This window comes from Marmota flaviventris, chromosome 16 (assembly GCF_047511675.1).
Source record: "Marmota flaviventris isolate mMarFla1 chromosome 16, mMarFla1.hap1, whole genome shotgun sequence".
Lineage (NCBI taxonomy): Eukaryota > Metazoa > Chordata > Mammalia > Rodentia > Sciuridae > Marmota > Marmota flaviventris.
Window position 1 is genome coordinate 19,406,656 of NC_092513.1, and position 25,076 is coordinate 19,431,731.

The following is a 25,076-nucleotide window of genomic DNA, read 5'->3' on the forward strand; positions in this document are numbered from 1 at the left end:
GGCTTGCTTCGGTGAGGCCCGCACGGCCTCTTCCAAGCCTCCCTCCAGGTCAACCCAGGAGCGGACTCCCCTGCGGAAGTCTATGGAGTCTAATTACTGAACGCATTCAGAAACTGTACTATTGTGTCAAAGATCGGAGTCAGTCAAGGAACTGGAACAAGTTGAAGCGCGCAGAGACGCGGCCTGCAACCAACCCCAACCCAAGGAACCCTTGCAGTGCCGCTCCACGCGCGACGCGGGCTCGAGCCCGGCCACCCGCCTCCGTTCCCGGAGGAGGCGTGGCCGACGCGCGCCGCCATCTTGGCCAGCCTCTCTAGGCGCTCTGTTTACCACTCTATGGTCGCTCGCTCCCGCCCCGCCCCTCCCCAGTCATTGTCTGGAGGAGCAGCCGCGGCCGCAGCGCCTTCTCTTTATAAGCCCGCAGTGCCCGGATGTGAATGGATTACAATGTATCTTTCAGGGAAACCTATTATTATCAATGTGACTCCACGGGGGAGTCAATGGTGATGATGATGAGGAGGAGGATGATGATGATGAGACACCTCTAAACTTGGAACAAGTTTAAGACTTTATAAGAGGAGAAGAAAAAAACCCAACAAGATTTGTTTGAGGAAATATTATAACTATCCTGTGTTGATAATTTTTTTTTATAAACAATAAGAAAAAGTTGTTGGATTTTTTTAATGATTTATTTTTTGGGGGAGGTAATTTTGTTGCAGTTTTATGGTGGAAAATGCAAATACCAGAGCCAGGTGCATAATCTTGTAATCTGTGGATATCCCTGGAGCAGGACTGAGTACTACTTAAAATACTTTTTTGGGGGATACACATGTGAGATACTAAGTACTTGCAGAAGATTTTTGTTTCTCTCTTTAAAGTCTCTTTCCTTGGAATATTGTGAGCATATTTGTGGCCATTTAAGGTAACGTTACAATTTGCTGTCAGAGTAAACTGTTTGTAATTGAATTTAATTTTTAAAATGTCGATCCCAATGCTTTATTAAAACAAAAGGAACGACCTATTAAATAATTGCCAATACGAAAAAGTATGTGCATGCATTTTGTGTATGTACTGGAGCATCTAGTAATATCAGGGTGTGTAGAATGTGTTTTTTAACACACGTTAACATAGCGTATGTTTCATATACTGGATAAAGCACGTTTGTGATTATGAAACGATAGAATTATGAAGCTTAATTTTTATCCTAAAAAGTGATGTGAAAAAGTGTGTTTTAAGAGCATGCAGGGCCTATGATGGTAAATGTTGGATGAAAAACTTACAGGGCTGGCGAACGCGGACTTTGCGTGCCTAGGAACTCAAGTGTAAAAACAAAACAACATCCACACCCACCCCCCCAAATTGCCTTTTTTTTTTTTTTGACCGAAGTTTGCAGCTCTACTATTCTGTGACTTACGAGGGTGGGTGAAGAAAGTATCCAATTCAGGTTTTGCCCCCAACGCAAAACTACTAAAACGAAAATCTCCCCAGCAAAATGTGGCTTGGTTTATGTATGGAAAAGAAAAAAAAAATATTGTTCCTCTTGGCAAAGTCTTTTTGCATCACGTGTATTTGCAGCCTAGTATAAACTTGCTTTGCCGTGTGTGGATGTGTGAGTGAGAGGGAACGAGAGTTAAGAGAAAGAAAGAAGTGAGAGGGGATGTAAACTCGAATACATTTCAAAGTGCCTCGGATGGATGAAAATGGGCAAAAACACAACTGTTCAGGCTTCAGATTGTAACTGATGATCTGAGGAAAAATGAGGTGCTCGATGAATTTTCGTTTGTATTTTTTTGCGAGCGGGGGAGGTGTTGAGATTTTCTTTTCTTCTTTTTTTTTTTTCCGGGGGGTTGGGGGGGGGATGCATCCCAGGCAGCCCGACCCGGAGCGAGCCGCGTCTCCCCGCCGGAGCCCCCCCACCCATTTCTTTGCTGAACTTGCAATTCCGTGCGCCTCGGCGTGTTCCCCCTCCCCCCTTCCCTCCGTCCCCTCCCCTCCCCGGAGAAGAGAGTTGGTGTTAAGAGTCAGGGATCTTGGCTGTGTGTCTGCGGATCTGTAGTGGCGGCGGCGGCGGCGGCGGCGGCGGCGGCGGCGGGGAAGGAGCAGGAGCGGGCGCGGGCGCCGGAGAGGAGGTGGTGGTGGTGGAGGCAGTGGTTAGACATGAACGCCGCCTCGGCGCCGGCGGTGCACCGACAGCCCCTTCTCGCGCGCGGGCGGTAGGTACCGGCGCCGGCGGGCTCGCGGGGCTGCTGCGCCGGGCGGCGCGGGGCTCGGGCTCGGGCTCGGCGGCCCCGCACGCGGCTCCGCGCCTCCCGCGCCGCGGGCAGCGGCTCCCGGCGCTCCTGGAAGAGACACCCCTTCCCCTCCCGCGCCTCTTCCCTCCCCCTCGCCGCTGCCCCCCACCCCTCCCCAGCATTGCCCACTTGGAGGGACCGGTGACTTTGCCAAGGGCCTGACTTTAATTTTTACAACCCTTTCTTTCACAAATTAGGGTGCTGGACCATTACAGGACCCGACCCTCCACTCTGTCCCCCCCCCTCCACGCCGACCTTGTCACCCCTCCCCCTTTGGACGTGTTTTCACTCCAGAGACGCTCATCTTTAATTTCTTTATAGCTACTTTGAAATGCAGAAGGGAGTGGTGTGTGTGTGTGTGTGTGTGTGTGTGTGCGCGTGTGAGTGTGTGTGAGGGGGTGGGGTGGAGGGTGGGGGGAAAGTTGAGACCGGATCGTTCTGAGTAGTTTCTCTTTTCTCTGTGATCCATTCATTTCTCGCTCTACCTCCTGTTGCATAAAACGATGCGCTGAAGAGCGGCTTCCCCCCCCCCCCCCCTTCCCGGATTTGGTTTTAGAGTGGATGTTACCAGTTTGATCGTCTCTTTGGAAATACAATCTCGCTTTTTTTTTTTTTTTTTTTTTTTTTTTTGCTATTGCTGCCTATTCCATCTTAAAAACAAAACAAAACAAAACCCAACAACTCTCCCATCCCTCCCTCCTTTCTACCTTAATCCCACCCGCCCCCACATCCCCACCCCCAACCCCCCAGTCTCCAAAAATCCGATTGTGTTTTCTTCAAGGATTGGGACTGGATTTTCTGATTGCGGTTATTTCCATGTTTCTAGGTTTGTGTGATTTTGCTAAAATGCATCACCAACAGCGAATGGCTGCCTTAGGGACGGACAAAGAGCTGAGTGATTTACTGGATTTCAGTGCGGTAAGAAAGAACGGTGGAAACTAACAACAGCTGTGGAAAAAAAAAAAAACAAAACAAAACCCCAAAACAAAAACCCCAAACACTTCAGCTAGAAACCAAGAGTACTTTAAAGGACAGGAATGATTTTTAATTGGCGGAATCCTTGGTCAATATGAAGGTCTATTTGACAAGTTTTAAACTCGTTTTGGGGTGTGATGGACGATTCAGGCTTTTTTAAGAATCGAATTACTTGCCTTGAATTCCGTACCCACCAATTCCCCCAAATAATGGAATATCACCCCAGTGGACAGGAAAAATAGGCACCCCTAAAACTGCAAACCACCACTAAAACTTGGCCACATATGAACACTGAGAGTACCAATACTTCATGCACTACTCCTTGTCTTATTTATTTTTTTCTAGAAATGGAAAACAGAAAATAGACCCAGTAGTGTCTTTAAAGTTTTAAACTGATGATGCTGTGGATTGGTAGGACCTGTAGTTCTCCTAGTTACCTCTTTTCCTGGGATTCTGAAAACTCCTATGTATGTGCTGAGCATACATTCTTTAGAACCCTTTGGACTATTTTTGTAAATTTCATAGTCCTGAGATCAGCACAAAGAGGAACTTACACACTTGTGGAGTTTTACTGTACTTGGTCCTTCTCCATCCCCTCTGCTTCCCTTTCCTAACCCAAGTTCCCAACATGTCAGGGGAATGAATTCGATTTTAATGCCAGATGAGTTTGGTATAAGATGCATTTGTAAAGCAAAATAAAAAGAATCCACAAAACACACAAATAAAATCCAAACCACCTTCTAAGTGGGGCTCTTTCATGTTGCTGCTGCTGCTGCTGCTGCTGCTGCTGCCACCGCCACTGCTACCACTGCTACCACTGCTGCTCCTCTTGTAGACCTTCTTTTGGAGAAATGGCTTTCGGAAGTTTTGCCAGGAAACGTAGCCGTAGGCAGCTTTGCAGCCCCCTTTCTGCTTGCTGCACTTTCTCCATTCGTTTCTTTGCTTTTCGCAGGCTCTTGACTCAGGGAAGGTGTGCATTATCCACTAGATACGTGGAAAAGAGGGAAACCAATTAGGGTCGAAATAAATGCTGGAGAGAGGGAGTGAAAGAGAGTGAGAGTGAGAGAGACAGAGAAAGAGAGAGAGAGAGAGAGAGAGAGAGAGAGAGAGAGATGCTTCAAATTGCTCTCATGTTAGAGACGAAATGAGAATTTAGTGCAGGTGGCACTTATATTTTTATTTGGGTTCACATATGACAGGCAAATCCTGTACAGGATGGAAATGGACATTGCCACGTTTATGGCCAAGGTTTTCAGTATAAAACAAACACCTTTTTTTTTTCTCCTTTGTCAAACTAGTGTTTTCTAGAAAGGCTGCTACCCTCCAACCTGAATGTTGATAACATGGGGACTGTGTGTGTTCAGAGGGTAGCAGTACTGCTTAGAAATAGTATGCCCGAGGAAAAAGAAAGAACAGTGGTAATGAGGAGGGGGTTTTGAAAGGTTGTGCCTGTTTTAGCTTTAAGTTGGCTGGTGATGTATTTTACTAAATAAACCCTTAGCATAATCTCTGAGTTATTTGGTAAGAGTATGAAAGATCTTTGATGAACTCTCAAGGCACAGTGTCTTCTTATTAACTGTAATATTTCTTTGTTTCTTTTTAGATGTTTTCACCTCCTGTGAGCAGTGGGAAAAATGGACCAACTTCTTTGGCGAGTGGACATTTTACTGGCTCAAGTATGTAAATTCTTTTCTTAGTGTGAAGTTAAATGTTCCTAGCTGTTTATTTACTCATTGCATATTTTTGGCTCTGTTGAAGTGTTCTGAAAAAAGTCATTGAATTGTTGTCTATAATGATATGGTTATCTCATTATCCATCAGTAATATAACTTACATAAAATGTTATTTTCTGCAATTAAAATTGGACCTTTTTTTTAAAGTCAAGAAAGTGGTCTTAAAATTCCGTCACTCAATTACAAGTGATTTTCTAATATAGTTCTAATCAAACACGTGAAGATAATGCCAGTGTTGACATGGGGAATACATTAATGTTCCTTATTTGAAAATAGAGGGGGAAAAATCTAACTTTCATAAAAAGGGGAAATCCCTTGTAAATAATATCAGTTATTAGGTACTGTGTACAATTAACCCTTTTAAAGCAACGAGCACTTAATTTTGCAGATGAATGCTGCCTAGTAAACCGTAGCTGTAAATAGCCTCTTGCTAAGCTGAGAAGCTAAATATGAATTCATTTCTACTTAAAATATCTTTTTTGATGCTTTGGCTGTTTCTTTTCCCTCATCATTTACTTTTGCAAAGAATTTTTGCTATATTTAAAGTTGCAAATTTGGGAGGACTTTTAACATTTTGTAAATGAAAGATCTTTGGGTGATGCTTAAAAAAACGATAGCGGTATTCACAAAGGAATCTGTGCACAATGATTATCTGGCATCTAAGGAGTTTTTAGTAGGGACTGTTTGAATGTCTCTTACTAAAAGTGAAGACTGAAAACATGATATTCATATAAGATGTATTTTTTTTGTTGTTCAATGAATTTTAAATAAGGAGTCATACATTGTTGCCTGCTATCCTTTAATTCCGAGGCTTAAATCCATTTATGCCTGTTAAACAGCTGCAGTATTTTAGGAGTTCTGGCAATGGTATATAACAGTACATTAGGCAGAGTACTATTCTTAAGTCAGACTGGTAAATGTTGACATCTTTGAGTCTGTAAGATGCCAGTGGAGTTGTCTATCAACTATAAATATAATTTCACATCTCTTAATTTTCATCTGGTGCAATAGCAATGAAAGAAATCTGTTCACCTAGATAATTTGTGTAATTGGTATATTTTTGTGCAGTAAATTGAAAGCTTTTAAAAGTTGCTCATTTTGAAATAAGTAACTTCTACTGACCCCCTTAAGTCTAGGGAAATTTTGTCTCTAAGTTGATTTTTATATGAGATACCTCCTATAGTTATATTTTTGGGTCCTCTTTGATTAAAAGTACTGTTGAAAATGTGTTGGTGCTTTACTCTCTTAGACCCTAATATTTTCTATCTGAGGACATATTTTTTTTTTGTTTGTTGCATTTCTGTTTCTATATGCTGTTCTCTTTATAACTTTTAAGACAGAAAATATTAATATGAATGTTTGAAGCAAAGCTGAGTACAATGAGTACAAGTGTTTAGATTGGTTTTTCATGTTAGGCACTGTCAAAACAGTAACTAACTTTATTTCTGACAGTAATTTTCTTAATGTTTTACTTAAGAAATGTGTTTTTAGTTTAAATCTGAAAGTAGATGTCAGATAGACATAGAGATGGACTACTTTCAAAGTCATTGTGAAATACTTGCTTCCACTGTTGTAAAGATGGACACATTTGGAATGACTTAAATGTATTACTTTAGATATGGTTTAATAAATGGAGGTGAGTTAGAGGTATGACATATACTAGACAGCTGTGTATATGGACCATTTTATATACACGTATTTAAATAAGGTCCTTGCTGTAATGTTTAAGTGTTCATAGAGAGTATGGGATAATTGAATATATATTAATGTATTTTGGTAAGTAATCACATATCAAAACTTACACAGTTAAGATGATGATGTGTGTGTACATAGATATGTTTGCTTGTGTGTGTGTGTTTATGCATACATAAACATAAGAGAGAGATTTTGTCCTTAATGAGCCATGTTACAGTATTTCTAATGACTGTGAAGTAGATATCCAATGATTATTTTCAAGGTGTTGAACTTAACTTACTTTGTTTCAGCAGTGTAGTTTTTAGGACCAGATGTTTACTTGTAAGGGTAGAAAGTTATTGACTCTTTTATTCTGCCTGTCTGATTGAAAACGCAGGGTGTTCATTCAGTGCTGCATGATGGTGACTGTAGCATATAGGATGCAGATTGGAATGTTTATTTTCCTCATCTATGAAGACATATTGGAACACAGGGTTAGTGAAGAAGATGACTTATATTCTACTCAATAAAAGATAAATCTTTCTGAAGCATAACAATTTTTTTTAAAAGTCACAAAGCTGCACTTTGCCCTTTAACTGAAAGGATGAACTAGGAAACTTTGGACAGAGAAATAATTTTCTAAAGTTACTTCAAGTTAATATCCATTGTCCTGAGTGGACTCAGATGTCACTTTCATGAGTAGCTTTGAAACTTGGATCCAGGAACTATAAGAGAGATGAACTATAAGTAAACTATATCTAGTTGAAAATCAGCTATATTTTTTTCAGAGTGAGGCATGGTAATATTTCATGCTTAAAAGTTCCCAATAGCTTCTGATTCCATTAATACAGGATGCTCCATCATGATTTGCAATGTGAGAACGAAAATAATGTGTGGCTATATTCTCTTTAATCTTTCATTTCACAAACATGGTTTTTCCTACCACCTTAAGAAATGGGGAGGCTGCTAGGGAGAATGGAATGTAACCTGAGCTACAGCCTGACATTCCCAGGGAGCATTTTTCACATGAAAGGCTTTTGTCAACCCAGGAAAGGACCTGCAGTTTTTGTTTGATGTTTGCAGGTGTTCAGCAGAAAGCAGTAAAACAATTCAGCCATGATGGTCCAGAGCCTCCATGACCTTCACAGGGAGAATTGGTGGGCTCTGGAATTATTTTCACAAAATAGTTATAACCTGTATGATAATTTATACAAAGGGATTTGATATCCATTATATCATTGATCTTAAAGCCAACAAAAAGCATCCATATGCCTGCATGATTGGAGAATTGTTCTCATTAAAAAGTAGGATGACAGAGTTACCAAAAGAAAAGAAAAAAAAAAGTTGCTGAAGTGTTCATAATTTTTGATCAGGAGAGGCTTAATTTTCTGATATAAAAATTATGTCTACTTTATTTGGTTACATTTGAGTCCTGTGAGTACAAGATAAACATACTATCTCATTGGCATCTTTTTAAAAGTAGTTTTAAAGTTGGGCCAAAAATTATGTATACTAAAGAACTTATTGGTCCGATGTGGTCACATGTATTTCTGACTGGTCTATGATAGATCTTTCATCTTCCTCCCTTAGTTTAGAAGTTGATCTTTAAGCAGCCTTGTAGCTGTTTAGTTTTCCTTAGGTGGTCAGCAGTTGTTAAAGCCTGCTCAACAAACTGGTGTTTGAATGATTAAGAGCAGTGGTGAAACATCTCATTCAAGAGAAAAAAAAATTTCTTGGCATTCATATAAGTTAGCTAACTTTTATTTGCATGACAACAAAGAATGTCAATTAAGTAAATTCAGTGAGGGGAAAAATAATGAGTAAATAATTTTGTCTGATAGAGAAAATTCAAGTGGTCAATATCCTTAAATCATTTCATCAGTATCAATTTGAGTTTATGGTGTGGTATGAAAAAATTGGTCTACCCTTGAAGAGTATTTGTTGAGGACAGCTAGTGGCTATCCCTGTGTGTGTGTGTGTGTGTGTGTGTGTGTACCACTGAACATTTCATAGTGGTCATGTAACTTTTTGTAAAGGGCACAGCAACTTAATAGATTTTTTTTTAAAAAGTACAGTGTTATCAGACACTCATTATCATAGAGCCACAGAATTTGGGGGATGGAAACCCCCAGAAATACACTTCCCACAACCTTCAGTGTTTAGCCAAAGAAAGCTGAAGCCCAAGTTAGGGAACTTCTAGACTGTGCCATTGTTATTCTAGAAAACTACTTTTGGTTTGCTAGTTCTTTTTGGCCCTGCAAACCCTTTATTGGATATAGCATTGGCTTTACAATTGTTTTCCTGTCATTTGACCTGCATAATAGGCTAGTAGGATTTGGGTGGTGATATTTGTCCCTGTAAGTGCTTCTGTATGTGCATGTGCCCTCTGTGTGCTTTTCTCAGGGTTGGAGCAGAATTTTGGATTATTGATCATTCCCTTTTGCCTGGTCTCACCTATGCCTATTTGCAAGAGGTTGGGTAAAATATCCCAGTGTGAGTGAGTAGTACACTGACAAAATTGAAGTGCTCCTTAATGAACCAGGTGGTGTGCTCTACACTGTGTGTGTATTGTATTTTTAATCTGCTTAAGAACTCAGTAAGATGCCAGGGTCCCATTTATAGGTGAGGAAACTGAGATACAACTTGTTTCAAGGCAGCCAGTAATAAAATTAGGTTTTAACCTCAGGTGTGGCCAGCCCAAAGTCCTCAGTACTTTCCATTCATACACATGTGCACAAGTGTGTAGGCAGACACTCAAGAGTGAGCTCAGTTTTTCAAGAGCAGATAGTTATAGAGTAGAATATTGAGGCTTGGCATGAAATGCTATGGTCTTTACAGTAGAAAGCCATTTTTTAAAAAAACTTACTAAAGGTAATGATATAAAGCATACCCAATACTTTTCCTGCCTTACTATCCAAATAAACTACCCTTGTAATTCATTTTTGAAGGATTTCATTGTGACTTAGAATTAATTCCTTCCTTCCTTCCTTTTTTCTTTTTGAGGTATTGGGGATGGAACCCAGGGCCTCACACATGCTAGGCTCTGGGCTCTATCACTGAGGGACAGCCCCAGCCCTTATTTTATTTTGAAACAGAGTCTCCCTAAATTGCCCAGGCTGGCCTCAAACTTGCAGTCTGAAATCCTCCTCTGTCAGACTCCTGAGCAGCTGGGATTACAGGTGTATGTCACCATGTCTGGCTGATTTAGTATACTTTTCTCATGTTATTATTTTTTAAAAAAGAAAGTATAGTGAATGTTTTTAGAGTTGCTGTGTTTTCATTCTGTTATCTACAGGGTGCTAGTGAAAATATCTTATTTACAACTATTTTTATGTATGTAATCAAGTCAGAAGTTGAGGTAGCCAAGCCTGACCTGTTAATAGCTAAAAAATCAGGATCTCCTGTCTTTATGTGTAAAAAAAGTATATAGTTCATTGTTAGGTCTTTGAACATTCAAGCTCAATAATCCTAAATTCAAACTGCATCACTAAAATAAGCAGTTTGGAAGTTTTGATGTGTCTATTACCAGACATGTGCTTAAAATGTTAGTTTTCTAAATTCAGAAGGAGGAAGCAGTACTCTATTTGACACTGACTTCAGTAAATAAAATGCATTAAACAAGCATAGGGATCCAAGAACTCTCGAGACAGAAATGCTTAACATTTTTGACAGTGTCAGCAAATCATCCCTACCCTACTATTGTAATGAGGAAATCACTTAAATAACAGACGAACAGCGAAGTCACATAAACATATATAATAGAACTATGTAATGAAAGTTTATGCTGTTAATTGCTCGAATCTGTCTTAAATGCTCAGAATCATGGAGCAGTAAAGACTGTCATATAAACAGTTTTGTTTTGAGCTTAAAATTATTCCTTTTTGCTTTCATCTGCTATGATAAACAAAGTAATTTTGTAAGCTTTACAGATCAAACATTTACTCCTAATGGTAAACTACATTTTATATTGGAAGTTTGCAACCTCGTCCAAGGCATGGAGCTGAGTCCTGGTGGCCTCAGGCCTGTGATTTTCAGTGTTTAGTATTATGATGCTATTTAGATCTGTTCCCATAAGCCAAGATAACAGATCTTAAGTTGCCTAATAAGGAACATGGTGTGTTTTGAAATGTTCTTCAGTTTACAAGTCTTGAACCAAAGTGTTCTTGGCCAAAACTGAAGTATCTATATGTGTATCGGTTAAATTAGATCTTGTACAGATGTAGCATCAAAATGAAGCCAGGTAGGAACAAAAAAAAAATCTCCCCTTTTAGTTTTTGTATTTTATGAGCTATTTTTTATGACCCAGTTGGTATTCTTCCAAGTTAATTAGACAGTGCTAAGTATTAGAGAAGTAAAGCACATTATAGTTTTTTTTTTAATAAGGTGGTTTTTGTTTCTGGTTTCTTATTACTTGGAGTAAAATTCTCCAAATTGACCACCACATTTACAAGCTAATGTGTGAGCTATCCTTTTTCTATGTGTGTGAGCCTATTTAGACCAACACAAGGTGTGGCACAGGGTTTTAGGATACTTTTGCACCATAATTCTCTTAATGATTATGAGAGACACATAAGAAAGTAGTAGTTTAGTCTTTAGAGAAGATTGGTTAGCACTTTGTTTTAAGGAATATATATATATGTGTGTGTGTGTGTGTATATACATACACAGAGGGAGAGAGATATACACATATATTTATTTATATTAGACTCTCAGGAATAGCAAAAGTGTTGAAAAGGTTGTCATGTTTACTTTCATTTCAAAAACAAATAAAAGCCCAGTTAATCAGCATATCAAATACCCAGGTGTGTTTAAAATCAGTTTATGTGGATGAATTTCAGGGCTGTAAGAAAGTATTTAATTTAAAGGTGCAGCCGCACGATTGTTCAGGAGGACGCTTTTGTACTTTTGTGTGACAATTAACATTTAATGAATGACTTTCTCGACTGCCATTGGTGGTAATTACTATATGTAGTTTATTAGCTGTGATCCATTGTTGGATGTGCCTGTATTGATTTGTTTTGCAAACAACCCTTCACACGTGCGGCAGTATTTGTAATGGTACTTTTTAACAGAACCTGTTTCATTTGCTGATGCCGATATTGCCTCTAAAAACTTTAGCTTATAAATCTCATGTACTTGAATGCCTCTTTGATCAGAGTCATTGTAGTTGAATCCGTAGACTTCTGTGCCATAAAAATTTTACATGCAGATCCTCAGGGAATCCCAAAGAAATCACACCATATTTTTTTCAAGGAAATAATTTATAGACCCTCGGATGTACAAGCGAATTTAGAGATGCTCTATTAATTTTTAGATAAGGAACCAAGGTTTGGGGAGGTTGAAAGTCTTTCCCCCAAGTCCTGTGGTTGGGAATGGCTAGACCAGGATGCACATGCACACGCTCTGTGCTGCTTTTAATTAAGGTTCAGATTCCATCCGTTGGTATCAACTGTGTGTTTATTAAGAAGAGGAGAACTGGTCTAATCTGCCATTTCTGAAAACGTAATAAAAGTTGAGATTGTGAGAGATGGTCTTCGTAATCCGGCTCACTTGTCATCGCAAGTTCTCATTTGGCTGAGGCAGTTGACGAATAACTGTTAAAATGTATTGTGTTATTAAAAATAACAAAGTAAGACCCATGATTAAATATCAGGGCTGTAATTTAATCTCGGGGGTTCTGGTGCTGTTCATAAACCATTTGGCTTTTTTCTGTAACAGATGACGTCAAAATGCAGCTTGATTGAGTTATGGCCCTGGCTTCAGGGGCACCTGCCCGTGCCGCTTACTGCATGGCCTGTCAGCATTCCCATTACCAACTGTTTTTTTCTCTGACATTTTTAACTTCGAATAGTTAAACTAGACTGATGGTTGGCATATAAACTTTCAGCCCTATGGGAACAGACTATTTTCTCAATAAAACAGAGAAGGTGGTGACAAAGCCCCATTATAGGGTACCTTTTAGAATGTTCTTCCTTGCTTTAATCTTCCAGTAATTTAAACATTCCCTTTTGGGGTACTTAGCTGAATTGTAAGGCATCCAAATGCAAGGTTTTTAATCTCAAATTTCCCAAACCAAGACTTAACTGCAAAGTCTTTAGAGGATTGTTACATTAGGAAAAGACGTAGCCTCTATGGAGAATATTGAAATTATAGCTCTGGACAATCCAGTTTTCATATTGTGTAAAATACTGAAGAGTAAGACATGAAAAACGTGCAAATTGGCAGACCTTGTCAGTAATTGCTTTTATATTCACTTAAGATGAGTAAAAATTGGTAATGAATGGTTAGGAAGGTATATTTACTTTTATCACTAGCTGGAGATGGTAGCATAGCTTCAGTTTTGCCCTTGGGTTTTAATATGTTGTGAGTGGAGATAGGATGTAGCCTGTGATCTAGCTAGCTAGCTGTTTATCTCCATGTTGTAATTCTGATTGATGGCTCCTCTGATATGCTTTTTAGTACATGCTAAGTTCACAACCCTGTGTTAGCAGTTGTAGGTAGGCATAGGCTTTGTGGGAGGAAAAATCCTGCCCTTGGAGGGCATCTAGTCTAACAAGAAAGAATAGAAAATTTCACACACATAATTAGCATGCAGTGTTCAGAAGACACAATAATGTGGGCATGTAGAGAAATGCAAGCTGACTTCTTGCCAGGGAAGATCAATAATGAAGGGTTAGTGGACTCTCTGACCTAACTGGAAAGAGGGACTGAGTTTGTATCAAGATCCCTACGAGGGGCTGGGGGTATAGCTCAGGGGTAGAGCACTTCCCTAGCACCTGAGGCCCTAGGTTCAATCCCCAGAACTGCCCCCTCCCCCACCGCAAAAAAAAAAAAAAAAAAAAAATCACTGTGAACCAGGGGCAGAGAGACCTGAATGGAAATGGTAGATTAAAGAGACCATTAGGCCAGAGACAGCCTTATTCTTTACCAGTCTTTGCTCTTTAGAGGATTTGGCTCTGGACTAGAAACATAGTGTGCTCATCTCCAGGAAGACATCCCTGCCATGGATGTGGAATTTTGGTTTCTTTCCTGATGTTAGATTTTCTTGAGCTTGTTATAGATTATAATCCAGTTTCTTCCAAAAGTATGTTTTAAATGTTAATATCCGGGATAGAAATTGAGGTTTTTGTGTTCCCTGTTTTGAATTCTTCCTGGGATATCATTTGGCAGTGGAAATTTTCTCAATCCAAAATGATAGCTACTTTGGAGAAAATTATTTATTTAACCAAACTCTGAAATCTGGGTTATTTTGCATGCTGTTAAGAAGCTTATTCATATTGATAACATCTTAAAACTGAAAAAATAATTCAAAACTCACCAGTGCAATTCAGGATGGGTTTCCACTTTTTCAGAAAAAAGCACTACTATATTTAAAACATTTTAAGATGTGAAAATTAGCATTACAATTTTTATTATCACTGCCTTCACCATTACTAGTGCTACATCTTTTTGTTGTTGTTTAAAAACTAGCAGGGAATGTGATAGCTAATATTGCCATATATTAATTTAGAAATGCATTTTGAAAATTGTCTCAAAGATACTGATATCTTAGCCAAGACTTATAAAATGTTTGTAAAAACATTGTGGAATGGGCAGATACACCTTTGATTAAATCTAACATAATTATTATCACAAAGAGGAAAAACAATATGTGTGTGTGTGTATACTGCCCTTTCCCCAAGTATGGATGGGTTGAGATGATAGTTTTTCTCTCTGTGATCTATATAAATTTCACAATACCATGTACTTCAGTGAGGCCACAAATTCATGTGATGGTTGATATTGGCTTAGGAAAAATTTATTAATGAATAATTCTGAGTGCTACAGAGTAAGAGAAAAATTTTATTACAATGAGAATATTCTAGACAGATTAAAACAGTTTTTTTTTGAGATTCTATGTATTCTTCAACCCTTTTCTTCACTTTCCATAATATTAAGGATTTTATACTAGAAATATTTTGAGCCTTATAATTTTAAACACAGTAAAAAAATTTTGGTCACCAGGTAGTAATAATATTTTAAGACTTAAGTTACACTTTTGAAAAGAAAGACGAAACACTATCAGTTTTAATCCTTGGTTGGATAATTGTTCTTTGTGTGTCTTCTTGAGCACCATTGTTCACTAACTGATGATGTTGCATACCTTTGAGGCTTTTTTCCCCCTATTCTCTTGTGAGCACTGTGGTGTGATTCTTCATTTACTTACTTTTTTTTTTAATATATCTTCATTTTATTTATTATTTTTATGTGGTGCTGAAGATTGAACTCAGGGCCTGCATGTGCAGGTAAGCGCTCTACCGCTGAGCCACAACCCCAGCCCCTACTTACTTTTTTTTTTAAATATTTTTTTTAGTTGTTGATGGACCTTTATTTTATTTATTTATTTATATGCAGTGCTGAGAATCCTGGAATCGAACCCAGGCCTCACACATGTGTGGCACTCACTCACTGAACCACACCCTCAGCCCTATCTAACTTACTTTTAACTGCTAGGTTGCTAGATTAATTTTCTTCTGACATCTAAATTTTCCCTGATTTTACTAACTTTTTATTATTCTTTAATTTATTTTTTGATGCACACACAATTTCTCTTTTATATGGGGTGTACATTTGCAATGTTGCACTGGCAAAGGAATTCTGTGCATTAATCCTAAAAATTTTGGTACAGTGGATGAGAGGTAGTCTGTAATGGCCTCAGCCTTGATTGTGTAAAGAATGTTGAAAGGTTCAGAAAAACGAAGGAGATGAATACATGTCAAGTTATTATTTTTTTTTTTTGTCAGTGGGAATGTATTTCACTGGTATAATGACAGCTTTATTAAGAATGATTAACTCGCAGCTGGGTGTAGTGGCTCACACCTGTAATCCCATCTCCTCAGGAGTCTGAGGCAGGAGGATTGCAAGTTTGAGGCCAGCCTGGGTAACTTAGCGAGATTGTTTCAAATAAAATAGAAAGGGTTGGGGATGTAGCTTAGAGGTAGAATGCTCCTGGGTTCAACCCCTAGTGCTACCAAAAATCAATCAATAGATCAAAACAAAACATACTGCTTCTCCCATAGAATGGTTAACTCCTACTCATTTACTGCTTTTGCACATTTGCTCATTCATCATCTAAAAGTTTTTGAGAGCCCAATACCAGCTGCCATGCTATACCATGCTAGATGCTGTAGTGATATAAAGAACAAATGTCAGCCTCTGCTTTGTGATTGGCGCATGCGATGCTATGTTGGATGAAAGTTCTACCATGATTCAGTAAGAAAGTGCTTTTCAAATAGGTGTTACAGAAATACACAAGTAGACTTCTTCAAAGACTTTTAAAAAATGTGCAGACTGCATATTTGCAAGAAAACCCCAAATCCTAGAATCTGTATATATGGATGTCTATGTGAATCTAAAGAAGGAGGATAGATTAGACTGGTTATGGAAATTGGACCTTGAAGAGTATTGTTGTAAATGCACTCTCAAATTTAGTACCAGACACTATGGGAGGCAATGACAATTACTGTTCATTTGTCCCTTTCTTAAAAATTTTTGAAATTTTGTAATTTTTGTATGGTGCTGAGGATTGAACCCAGTGCCTCATGCATGTGAAGCAAATGATCTACCACTGAGCTATAACCCCAGCCCTCCATTTGTCCTTTTTGCGTAGACATTACAAATGTGAATTTATGTCAGTTTACTGCTGGAGCGCTAGATAAATATACTTATGTTTTTTTTTTATTCCTACAATTGAATTTTTAATATTTAAAAATTTACACATAGTAAAATTTTATTTAAAAATTAAATATTTATTGAGAATGTAACATGTGTCGGGGTCACGTGCCAAGTGCTGGAAATGAAATGTTGAGCAAGACAGATATATATGTTCCTGAGTTGCCTAACTGGGGGAGGCAGACATTAATGGCATAATCAACCTAAAAAATTATCAAGTTCTACAAATATGAGAGGTGTGTGGCAGGAGAAGAGTCTGCGATAAGGAAATCTGAGCACGCTGAGCAGTCAGGACGGGCACTTGGAGTTGGGCATTCCTGAAATGAAGTCTGATGGATGAAGGGGAATTAAATAGGAACAGTGGACTAGGGTAAAGGGTTTCGTGCAGAGAGATCAGGTTGCGCTAGTAGGGGAGAACTAGGTTGGAGCTGAGGCTGGGGAGCTAGGAGCGCCCCATCCCACATGTCTGAGCAAAAGGGAGCACAGCCACAAGACCTTACTGAGCACACCTTTGCAGTGTGCTGCTGATCCAGTTTGTCCCTGGGAACACTCCACAGTAGCCTGGAATGCAGACCCATAGGGTGGATGACCCACACCAGAAGCCTCTACAGATGTCCCTACATGAGACAGGCTGCTGGTTCTACACTGTAGCTGGTGAATGAAGTTGGAAAATCCTTTATTTGAAATCCGTGCCTTCACCTTGTTGGAGAGCATTTGTGGTGGGCATTTGCTTTTATTGTTTTGGTGGTGGTGGTTGTTGAAACTTCCTAAAGCTCTTTAATACTTCCAAATGTACTTCCCAGCCACCATGGGCTGTCTTTTGCCTTTTTAGCCACCAAGTACTACAGATGTGCATTTTGTTTTCCAAGCAAAGTGTTAGGTTGATTTTGCAATCTGTTCTTTGAGGATGCATAGGTAGAAGTGGTTAAATAAATGGTCTTCGGTAATTGTTCACCACTTAGGCTTCTTATAGCTTATGCTCTCATTACCAGTAAACACTGCTTTAGACCTGTTGAGTTGAATTCTCTCTCCACAGTATGGTGTCAGGTAGCACAGCCATAAGACCTTACTGAGCATGTTTGTTGAACTTGAGGAGGGTGGTTTGATTTATGTGACATTCTATGTGGGCTGGCAACACTGTTACTTGAATATTTATATATATATATTTTAATATATATTGTTTTCTGAGGTGGCCCTTGGGGAAAGTTATCTGTTAACTCTTGACAGGGAACTAAATGAAGTTTCCTCTTTTTTATAATCCCAGCTAATTCCAGCCTCTCTTTTTTCTGAAGATCAACTCCTTTTCCTGTGGCCCTCCTGCCTCTTCCCTCTCCATTTTCTCATTTTTATCTTGTTTATTCTTGGCAGTCATTTCTCAAACCAGCGTGTTGGTTAGTCTCTTTTCATTAAGAAGACTTTTCCGTTCTTTCAGTATTTTTAGCATTCAAGGTAAAGGGAAAATACTGCTTTTTTCCTTCCTTTTCATCTTTGGTTAGGCCAGGTGGTGAGAGCACTGGGGAGATGCCTTGCTTTTGGGCTGTCTGTGCTAGTTAGTGATACCTGCCTTCATGACCCTGGAGCTCTTTATGTTCTTCATCCCACAATGCTGAAAGGAGAGAGGCGCAGGACCAATGGCACCAAGTGAAAAACCCCTTCACTCATGTCTGTTTCCACTGCTTACAAGCTTATGGCGCAGTATCATATACATGGGCAGCACCCCAGCCTCCTAGAGAATTCCTGCTAGCATCCAGTATGCCTCAGTTAAAACCAAAATGAAATGTAACTACTTTTGGGCTGAGCACAGAGAACTTTTAATAGATTGACAGTGCTTTTTTTGTGTGTGTTGTTTTCAATGGAGAATATGGTAGAATGCTAAGGTTGATGAAGATAGGGATGGGTGGATAGCTGTTTGTTATAATACTTCTTTTCTTTTTATTTTTTTAATGCTTGAAATATTTTGCAATTAAAAATAAAACCAAAACTCTCCTCTGATTCACATTCCCCTGGCCATACCCCTCTCTCTTGCCCTCCTTCATAGCAAGACTTGTTGTGTTCGCTAGAAAGGCTGCTTCTGTATGCCTTCTTACCAGATACTTTTTATTTTTCAATTTAACCACAATCCAATACAATTGAATATTCTAAATCTGAAAATCTAAACTCAGAAATACTCCAGAAGAGGAAGCCATTTGAGCACCGATCCTGACCCTGACATCACAAGAAGTAGAAAATTCCACATCTGATTTCATGTAACAGATGCACACACACACACAAATTGTATAAGATCACCTCAGCCTGGATGTGTAAGGTGTGTATGAAACATAAATGAATTTTTTTTTTTTCAGATCTGGGTCCCATCCCCCAGGTTTATCACTATATACATGCAAATATTCCAGAATCCAAAAACATTTGAAAATCTAAATGCTTCTGGACCCTAGCATTTTGGATAAGAGACAGTCAACCTGTATTATAAAACATATTCTGCCATGTAATATTTCATAGCTATAGAATAATAAACATAGCATATATAAATTATGAAGCTCCATAGTGGAATGAGCACTCCTGAACTCACCACTCAACCTGGGGACTGGAGCAAATTTAGAGCAGTTATTGGCACTCTCTGTGCCTTTGTTCCCTCTCCACATTCACCATCTCTGTCAGAGGTAAATGTTCTCATACTTTCTTTCTTTTTTTTTTTGAAGCAATTTTATGACATGACTATACATCCCCAAATACAATATGGTTGGACCTTGTTTTCAAAGATTATAATAATGTGATTATAGTGTCTTTTGCTACATGTTGTTTCACTTGGGGCATGTTTAAGATTTATCCTGTTGATGTTCGTGGCTTAGTTCACCCTCCCTGTTGGTGACTGTGTCACAGTTGATTTATCCATGTTCCAGGTGATGGACTCAGTTGGTACCCACTTTTTGGAACTACACACTTTCTTTTCTGTTGGTGCATGTGTGTGAGACTGATTCTGTAGGGCAGGTACCTATGAATAGATATTTGGGAGAAGTGTTTTGGACTGTAGAGTTAGGTGAAAATGCAGCATGAGAAGATTATTTTCCAAAGTTTTTTTTTCCTTGTCTTTTTTTAAAAACTAATCTACCATCTGCAGTGTAAAAGATTTCCTATTGATGTATCTTTGTCTACCTTTGCTGTTAATCAAATTTCTTAATTTGTGTCAGACTAGTAAGTATAAGATGTAAAATGTATTTCATTTTGGTCTTAATTTACATTTCCTTAATAATGAGGTTAAACATTTTTTGTATGTATTTATTTATTACCATTCATGTTTTTCCTTCTGTTGATCTACCCTCCCTCCCCAGGTTCTATTACATTGTTGTCTTTTTCCTTTCTGATATGTAGGTGTTGATATATTTTTGCATAATATTCTCAGTCACACATGCTACAGATACTTTGTCTTCAGCCTCTTTTTTAGTAGTTTTGATGAGCAGATGCCTATAAGTTAATGTCTTTTTTTTTTTCCCTCTCTATCTTCTTATGCTTTGTGTCATAGTTGGAAACCCATTCTCTTCTCCAAGGTCATACATAAAGAGATTGTTTGATACATTTTGTCTGAAAGGAATCTCACAGTTTTTCTTTTCAGATTTAAGTGTTCTGTACTGTTGGACTGACCTTGTATGCAGTGGGAAGCAGGGCTCTCATTTTACTTTTCTAGAAAAGTCTATGCTTTCGCCAGTCATCCCCAGTTCTACTGTATGTTTGAGAGGGTCTTTCCTTCATTCCTTTAGTCTGTTAGATGGTTGTCCTATCCTTCTCTCAGTATATTATAAGTGAACTATGTTTTGATATCTGGTAGGTAAAGTCCTTCGTCCCCCTATTTCCTGTCCCATGTGTGCACATTTTGATTTCAGCTATTTTGGGGCCTGTGTTTGTGCATTTAAATTTAAAATTTGGCTTATCATGGAATCTGATAAGTTTGTTAGTCATGTTTATTGAAGTTGAATGGAAACTTGAGATCCGTTTGCAGAGAATTATATTTAAATAATGATTATCTTTCTTCATGTATGTCTTCATTTTTTAAGCCTTTGACCTCTCAGAATAATTTATCTTTTTTTTTTTTTTCTCCAAAGTTCTGGGGATCAAACCCCAGGCCTTGCACATGTCAGAAGATTATTTTAAATTATACTTTTATAATTATAGTTCTATTTTTGCCATGAGGTTGTGTATTTGTTTTGATAATTTAGGTACTTTATTTTTCTTTCTTTTGTTAATGGCATTTTCCTCTAAAAACCCAAATTTTATATATCAATTTTCATATTCAGCTGTGTTGCTAAGTTCTTATATGATTTAAACATGTTTTTGTTTTCTTTAGTGATTACCCTGAAGGCTGTTATGAAATATAACTAAAAGAATAAAGATAATTCTGCTGTTTTCTTTTTTCCAGCTATTATACCTGCCCCCTCGCCCTGCACCAGATCCTCTTATCACACTATCTAGGACCTTAAGCCTCAAGCACACTGTTAAATAGAAATGTCAATTGTGGACATTCTTGTTTTATTCCTAATTTTCCCTATAATAGTGATGTTGGTAGATCATTGATTAAGGAACTTCCTTCTATACATATTTCACTAAGAGTTTTTATCATGAATAGTCATTAGATTTTATCAAAAGTTGTTTCCTATATTTTAAAAAATGATTTATTATCTCTAATCTGTTAATATTTGAATGACATTTATTTATATGTTTCTCTATGGTAAACCTCCTTTGCCATTTCTGGATAAAAGTAATGATGTATTTTTTTTTAAATCATTGTTTGAAAAATAATATCCTAGACTCAGTTTTCTAATATTTTCTTTAGTATTTTTTTACATCTATGTTTATAACTAAGATTGGCATGTAATGTTTTTTCTCTTATTGTTCTGGTCTGGATTTGGCTACAAGGGTGTACTGACCTGTAGAACAAGTAGGGGAGTATTTCCACTGTCTTCTCTGGAAGTCTGTATAAGGCGAGAACAATCTGTTTCTTAAAATTAGGGAAGATTTTTCTATAAAACTTTCCAGTCCTGGGGTGAGAAGGTTTTAAGCTACTGATACAGCTTTTTAATATAACATTGAGAATCAGGATTTCATTTTTTTTGGCAGATGCTCTTAAAATTATATACATATACAAATAAATGTGTATGATATATGTATGCAATGTATGTATGTCAGTTTTCTGTCCATTCTGCCTAAATTTTATAATAAAATTCTTCATAAAGTTGATCATTGTTTTTATTTTAGCATTTTTATTTCTGCTGCCTCTGTAATTTTTTAATTTTAATTTTTTTTTAACCTGGGATTAAACCCAGAGGCACTTAACCATTGAGCCATATCCCCAGACCTTTTTTTATATTTTATTTTAGAGACAAGGACTTGCTGAGCTGCTAAAGGTCTTGCTAAATTGCTGAGGCTGGCTTTGAACTCATGATCTTCCTGCCTCAGCCTCTGAAGTTGCTGGGATTACAAGCAACTCGGCTTAATTTTTTGGTTTTTCATTTCTGATTTTGTGTCTTCTTTTTCCTTGATCAAACAAACTGGAAATTTTCTTGTGTGTCTTTTCAAATAATGAGCTTTGGGCATTGTGAGTTATTTTTATTGTGTGTTTCTTTTCTATTTTTTAAATTCCTTATCTTTATTATTTCCTTTTTGTCTGCTTTGCTTATTCAGATCTTTTATTTCTAACTTGACCACTTGACACACTAAGTTACTGTCATTTCCTTTTAAAATGTAAGAGCATAAAGCTATCGAAGACCTTCTAAGTTGTAGCCACTAAACTCCATTGACTTTAATTTGTAACATTTTCATCATCTTAGATTTATCACTTGTGAAATTTCCTATGCGATTTGTTCTTTGACCCTTGCAATATTTCTTGATGCCTTAGAGATTTTACAAATGAATGCCTTGTTTTTTCTTTGTATTGTTAACTTTTGTTGTGATTTAATTGTCAGGGAACTCTTCTGTGTGGTAGCAGTTCTTTGATACTTATTTAGATTTGCTTTATTGTCAGTTTTGTTAATCAATTTTCATAAGTGCTTCATTTTGTGCTTGAGAAGAATATATATTCTCATTATTATGACTTGAGAAATCTTTATGTGTCCAATAATTCACATTTGTTCATTGTGCCTTAAAATCATCTATACTTTTGCTAATTAAAAAAAAAATCTGGCCAACACATATGTCATTGAAAGAAGTGGGTTGAAATAATCTATGATGGTGAGTTTATAAATTTCTCTGTTTAAACCATCTTTTGCCTTCAGACACACTGAAGTCATTACATGCATTTTTGTGTAGAATTACTATATCTTTCTGGTTAATTAAACTTTTTATTCAATTATATGTGCTCACTTCCTTTCTGCCCCTTGGTCTTAAAGTTTATTTTGTCTCATATTGGTATAATTATCACCCCTCCCATTTTATTTGGCCAGTATTTGTCTGAGGTATCTTATTTTAAAACTTTTTGAACATTCCTTGTTATATTTTAGATATGACAACTATATTTGGATCTTAAATTTTGATTGAATCAGATAATGTCAAATAATTTATATTTACATAATTTTGTACTTCATTTTGGGCCACAGGCACAGGGTGCTCTTTGGTGCTGAGCAGTGGGTTATCTCTGGTCACTGTCATCTAACTTCCCACCTTCCATTTGTATTACTTCTACACAATTTTTTCCCTCTTCTCTTTAAAAGAATTTGGTTTAAGTTTTGTTTCTTATTTCATTTGTCCCTCGCATTGTTTAAAATTCATTTCTCATCTTTTATTAGGTTTTGAGCTTTGACTCTGCAGAGTTATATGACAAAGTTGGATTTTATACTCTTAATTTTTCTCTCAGTTTTAGGATCCTCGAATACCATTCTTCTGGTTACTCCCGCTGCTACTTAGAAGTATTTTTGTTTTGACTCTTAAAACTAGTTCAATGAATTTGATATTGGTGTTTCAGAGACATTATGTACATTTACCAGTTTACTATTTTCTGTCTTCAGCACTTTTTCGTGCATCTCAGACCTTTTTATGGGACCATCACTGTGTTTGGTGAAATATGTTCTTTAGGATTTCTTTTGGTATAGCAAAGTTGGAGGTCTTGTGCTTTTGTTCACCCAAAATGTTTTTATTCTTGGACTTGAAAAATAATTTTGAAGGATAACCATTCCAGACTAACATTTCTCTGATGATTATATTCTTCTGCTGTGAGAATTTGGTTTAAGAATTTGAGGAACTGGCTTCCTCATCCCAAGCATCCCAGTGTGGGATGGTTCCCAGTGTGGCTTGGGAAATCTGATGCCCATGTAATTACCATCCTTTTTGGGAGATCTGCCTTTGCCCCTGACTTATTTTTGGTGCTTAGCAATTTTACTATGATGTATCTATGTGTGATTTGGCTCTCTGTGCATCTGTGGCTTATGTCTTCCTCCAGTTCAGAAAGAAATTATTAGCTTTTATCTCCTCAGATATTCTAATGCTTTCATTCATTCTGCTGCCTTCCTTGGGTACTCTGATTAAATATGTTAAATTTTCTCTTTTGTCCTTCATTTCTTTTAGCTTCTCTTTCATATTAACTGTCTTCTTGTATCTGCTTCATTCTCAGGAATTTCTTTATATTTATCTTCCAGTTCTCTAATTCTCTCTTCAGCTTTGCCTAATGTGTTACCAAAGTATTGCTCTTTAATATTCCAATGCTTATTTTTCATTTGTAAAAGTTCTATTCTGTTGTTTTTAAAATTATGCCTGCTAATTTTTTGGTGGTTTCTTATTTCTTGTTCATTTTTTTTATGATTATGTCTACAAAATTTTTTATATAATACCCAACTTTATATTTTCTAATAATTTGAACCATCCCATTGATGGAGGGAGTCTGATGCTTTCTCTGACCTTCAGTTATGTTTCTTTGTTTTCCTTGTGTGTGATGCTTATGAATCCATATTGGATGCGCATTAGCAATGTGAAAATATGGGAATCTAAAGTACGAATGCTTTCCTCCAGAGAAGGTTGGATGTTGCTTCAAGGACTCTTTCCTAATTCTGGAGTCTCTGGTTTGACTTTCCCACATGTTCTAATCTTTCCACAGTGCTGACATTGGCTTTCTGAGCATTCCTGCCTCTGTGCCCATCTTTCATTACGGGAAACTCAAGGTTTATTTTGCATTATTTTTGATACCTTCAATATGTCCTCATTCTTTGAATTCATACTTTTGCAGGGGTTGTTTTTGTTTGTTTGTTTTTGGTTCTATGCAGAGGCTTTCAGGGTATGTAGTTTGCCATATTTTTGGAAGCCATGGACAGTCCTGGGGATGCTTGGGATGAGGAAGCCAGTTCCCCAGCGGTTTGCAGCCTTTTTCCCAAGTCCCTAGATTAACTCTGTAGTCCCTTAAAATCTGGCTCTGTCTCCACTTACTGCACCGTAACTGCTCTTGTTAAGATTACCAACAACTTGTATACCTGTTAACAGATTTTTAGATTTTTTTTTTTTTTTGACAGAAATGCTATGTCTGAGATTTCTACATCACCCACTCCTGGTGTTCTTTCTGCCTCTCCTTTGCTGGTATTTCCTTTGCTTGAACTGTAAATATTTAAGTACCTCAGGGCTCTTACCTGGACCTCCTTCTCCTCTGGTGAGAGGCTTTGTGGTGCAGCTCAGTCTGAGATGAAGTTGAGTTGTTATCTGGTTATTGCTCGTGTGACCTGGTT

General features: G+C 37.6%; 1 protein-coding gene across 13 annotated transcripts in view; it reads left to right on the plus strand.

Moving 5' to 3' along the window:
- Positions 1 to 402: 402 nt before the first annotated feature.
- The window catches only part of Tcf4 (transcription factor 4), a 346,604-nt gene continuing 321,930 nt past the window's right edge, over positions 403 to 25,076 (plus strand). For 8 of the 13 annotated variants that reach the window (XM_071602721.1, XM_027949013.2, XM_071602724.1 and 5 more), the window contains exons 1-3: positions 2,097 to 2,213; positions 3,118 to 3,209; positions 4,870 to 4,942. In XM_071602721.1, the coding sequence (XP_071458822.1) occupies positions 3,138 to 3,209; positions 4,870 to 4,942 (145 nt within the window). In that variant the 5' untranslated portion in view covers positions 2,097 to 2,213; positions 3,118 to 3,137. Of the gene's footprint in view, positions 923 to 1,627; positions 1,762 to 2,096; positions 2,214 to 3,117; positions 3,210 to 4,869; positions 4,943 to 25,076 lie in introns of those variants that run through there. The other 5 variants (XM_027949012.2, XM_071602722.1, XM_071602728.1 and 2 more) reach the window with 5 other exon arrangements.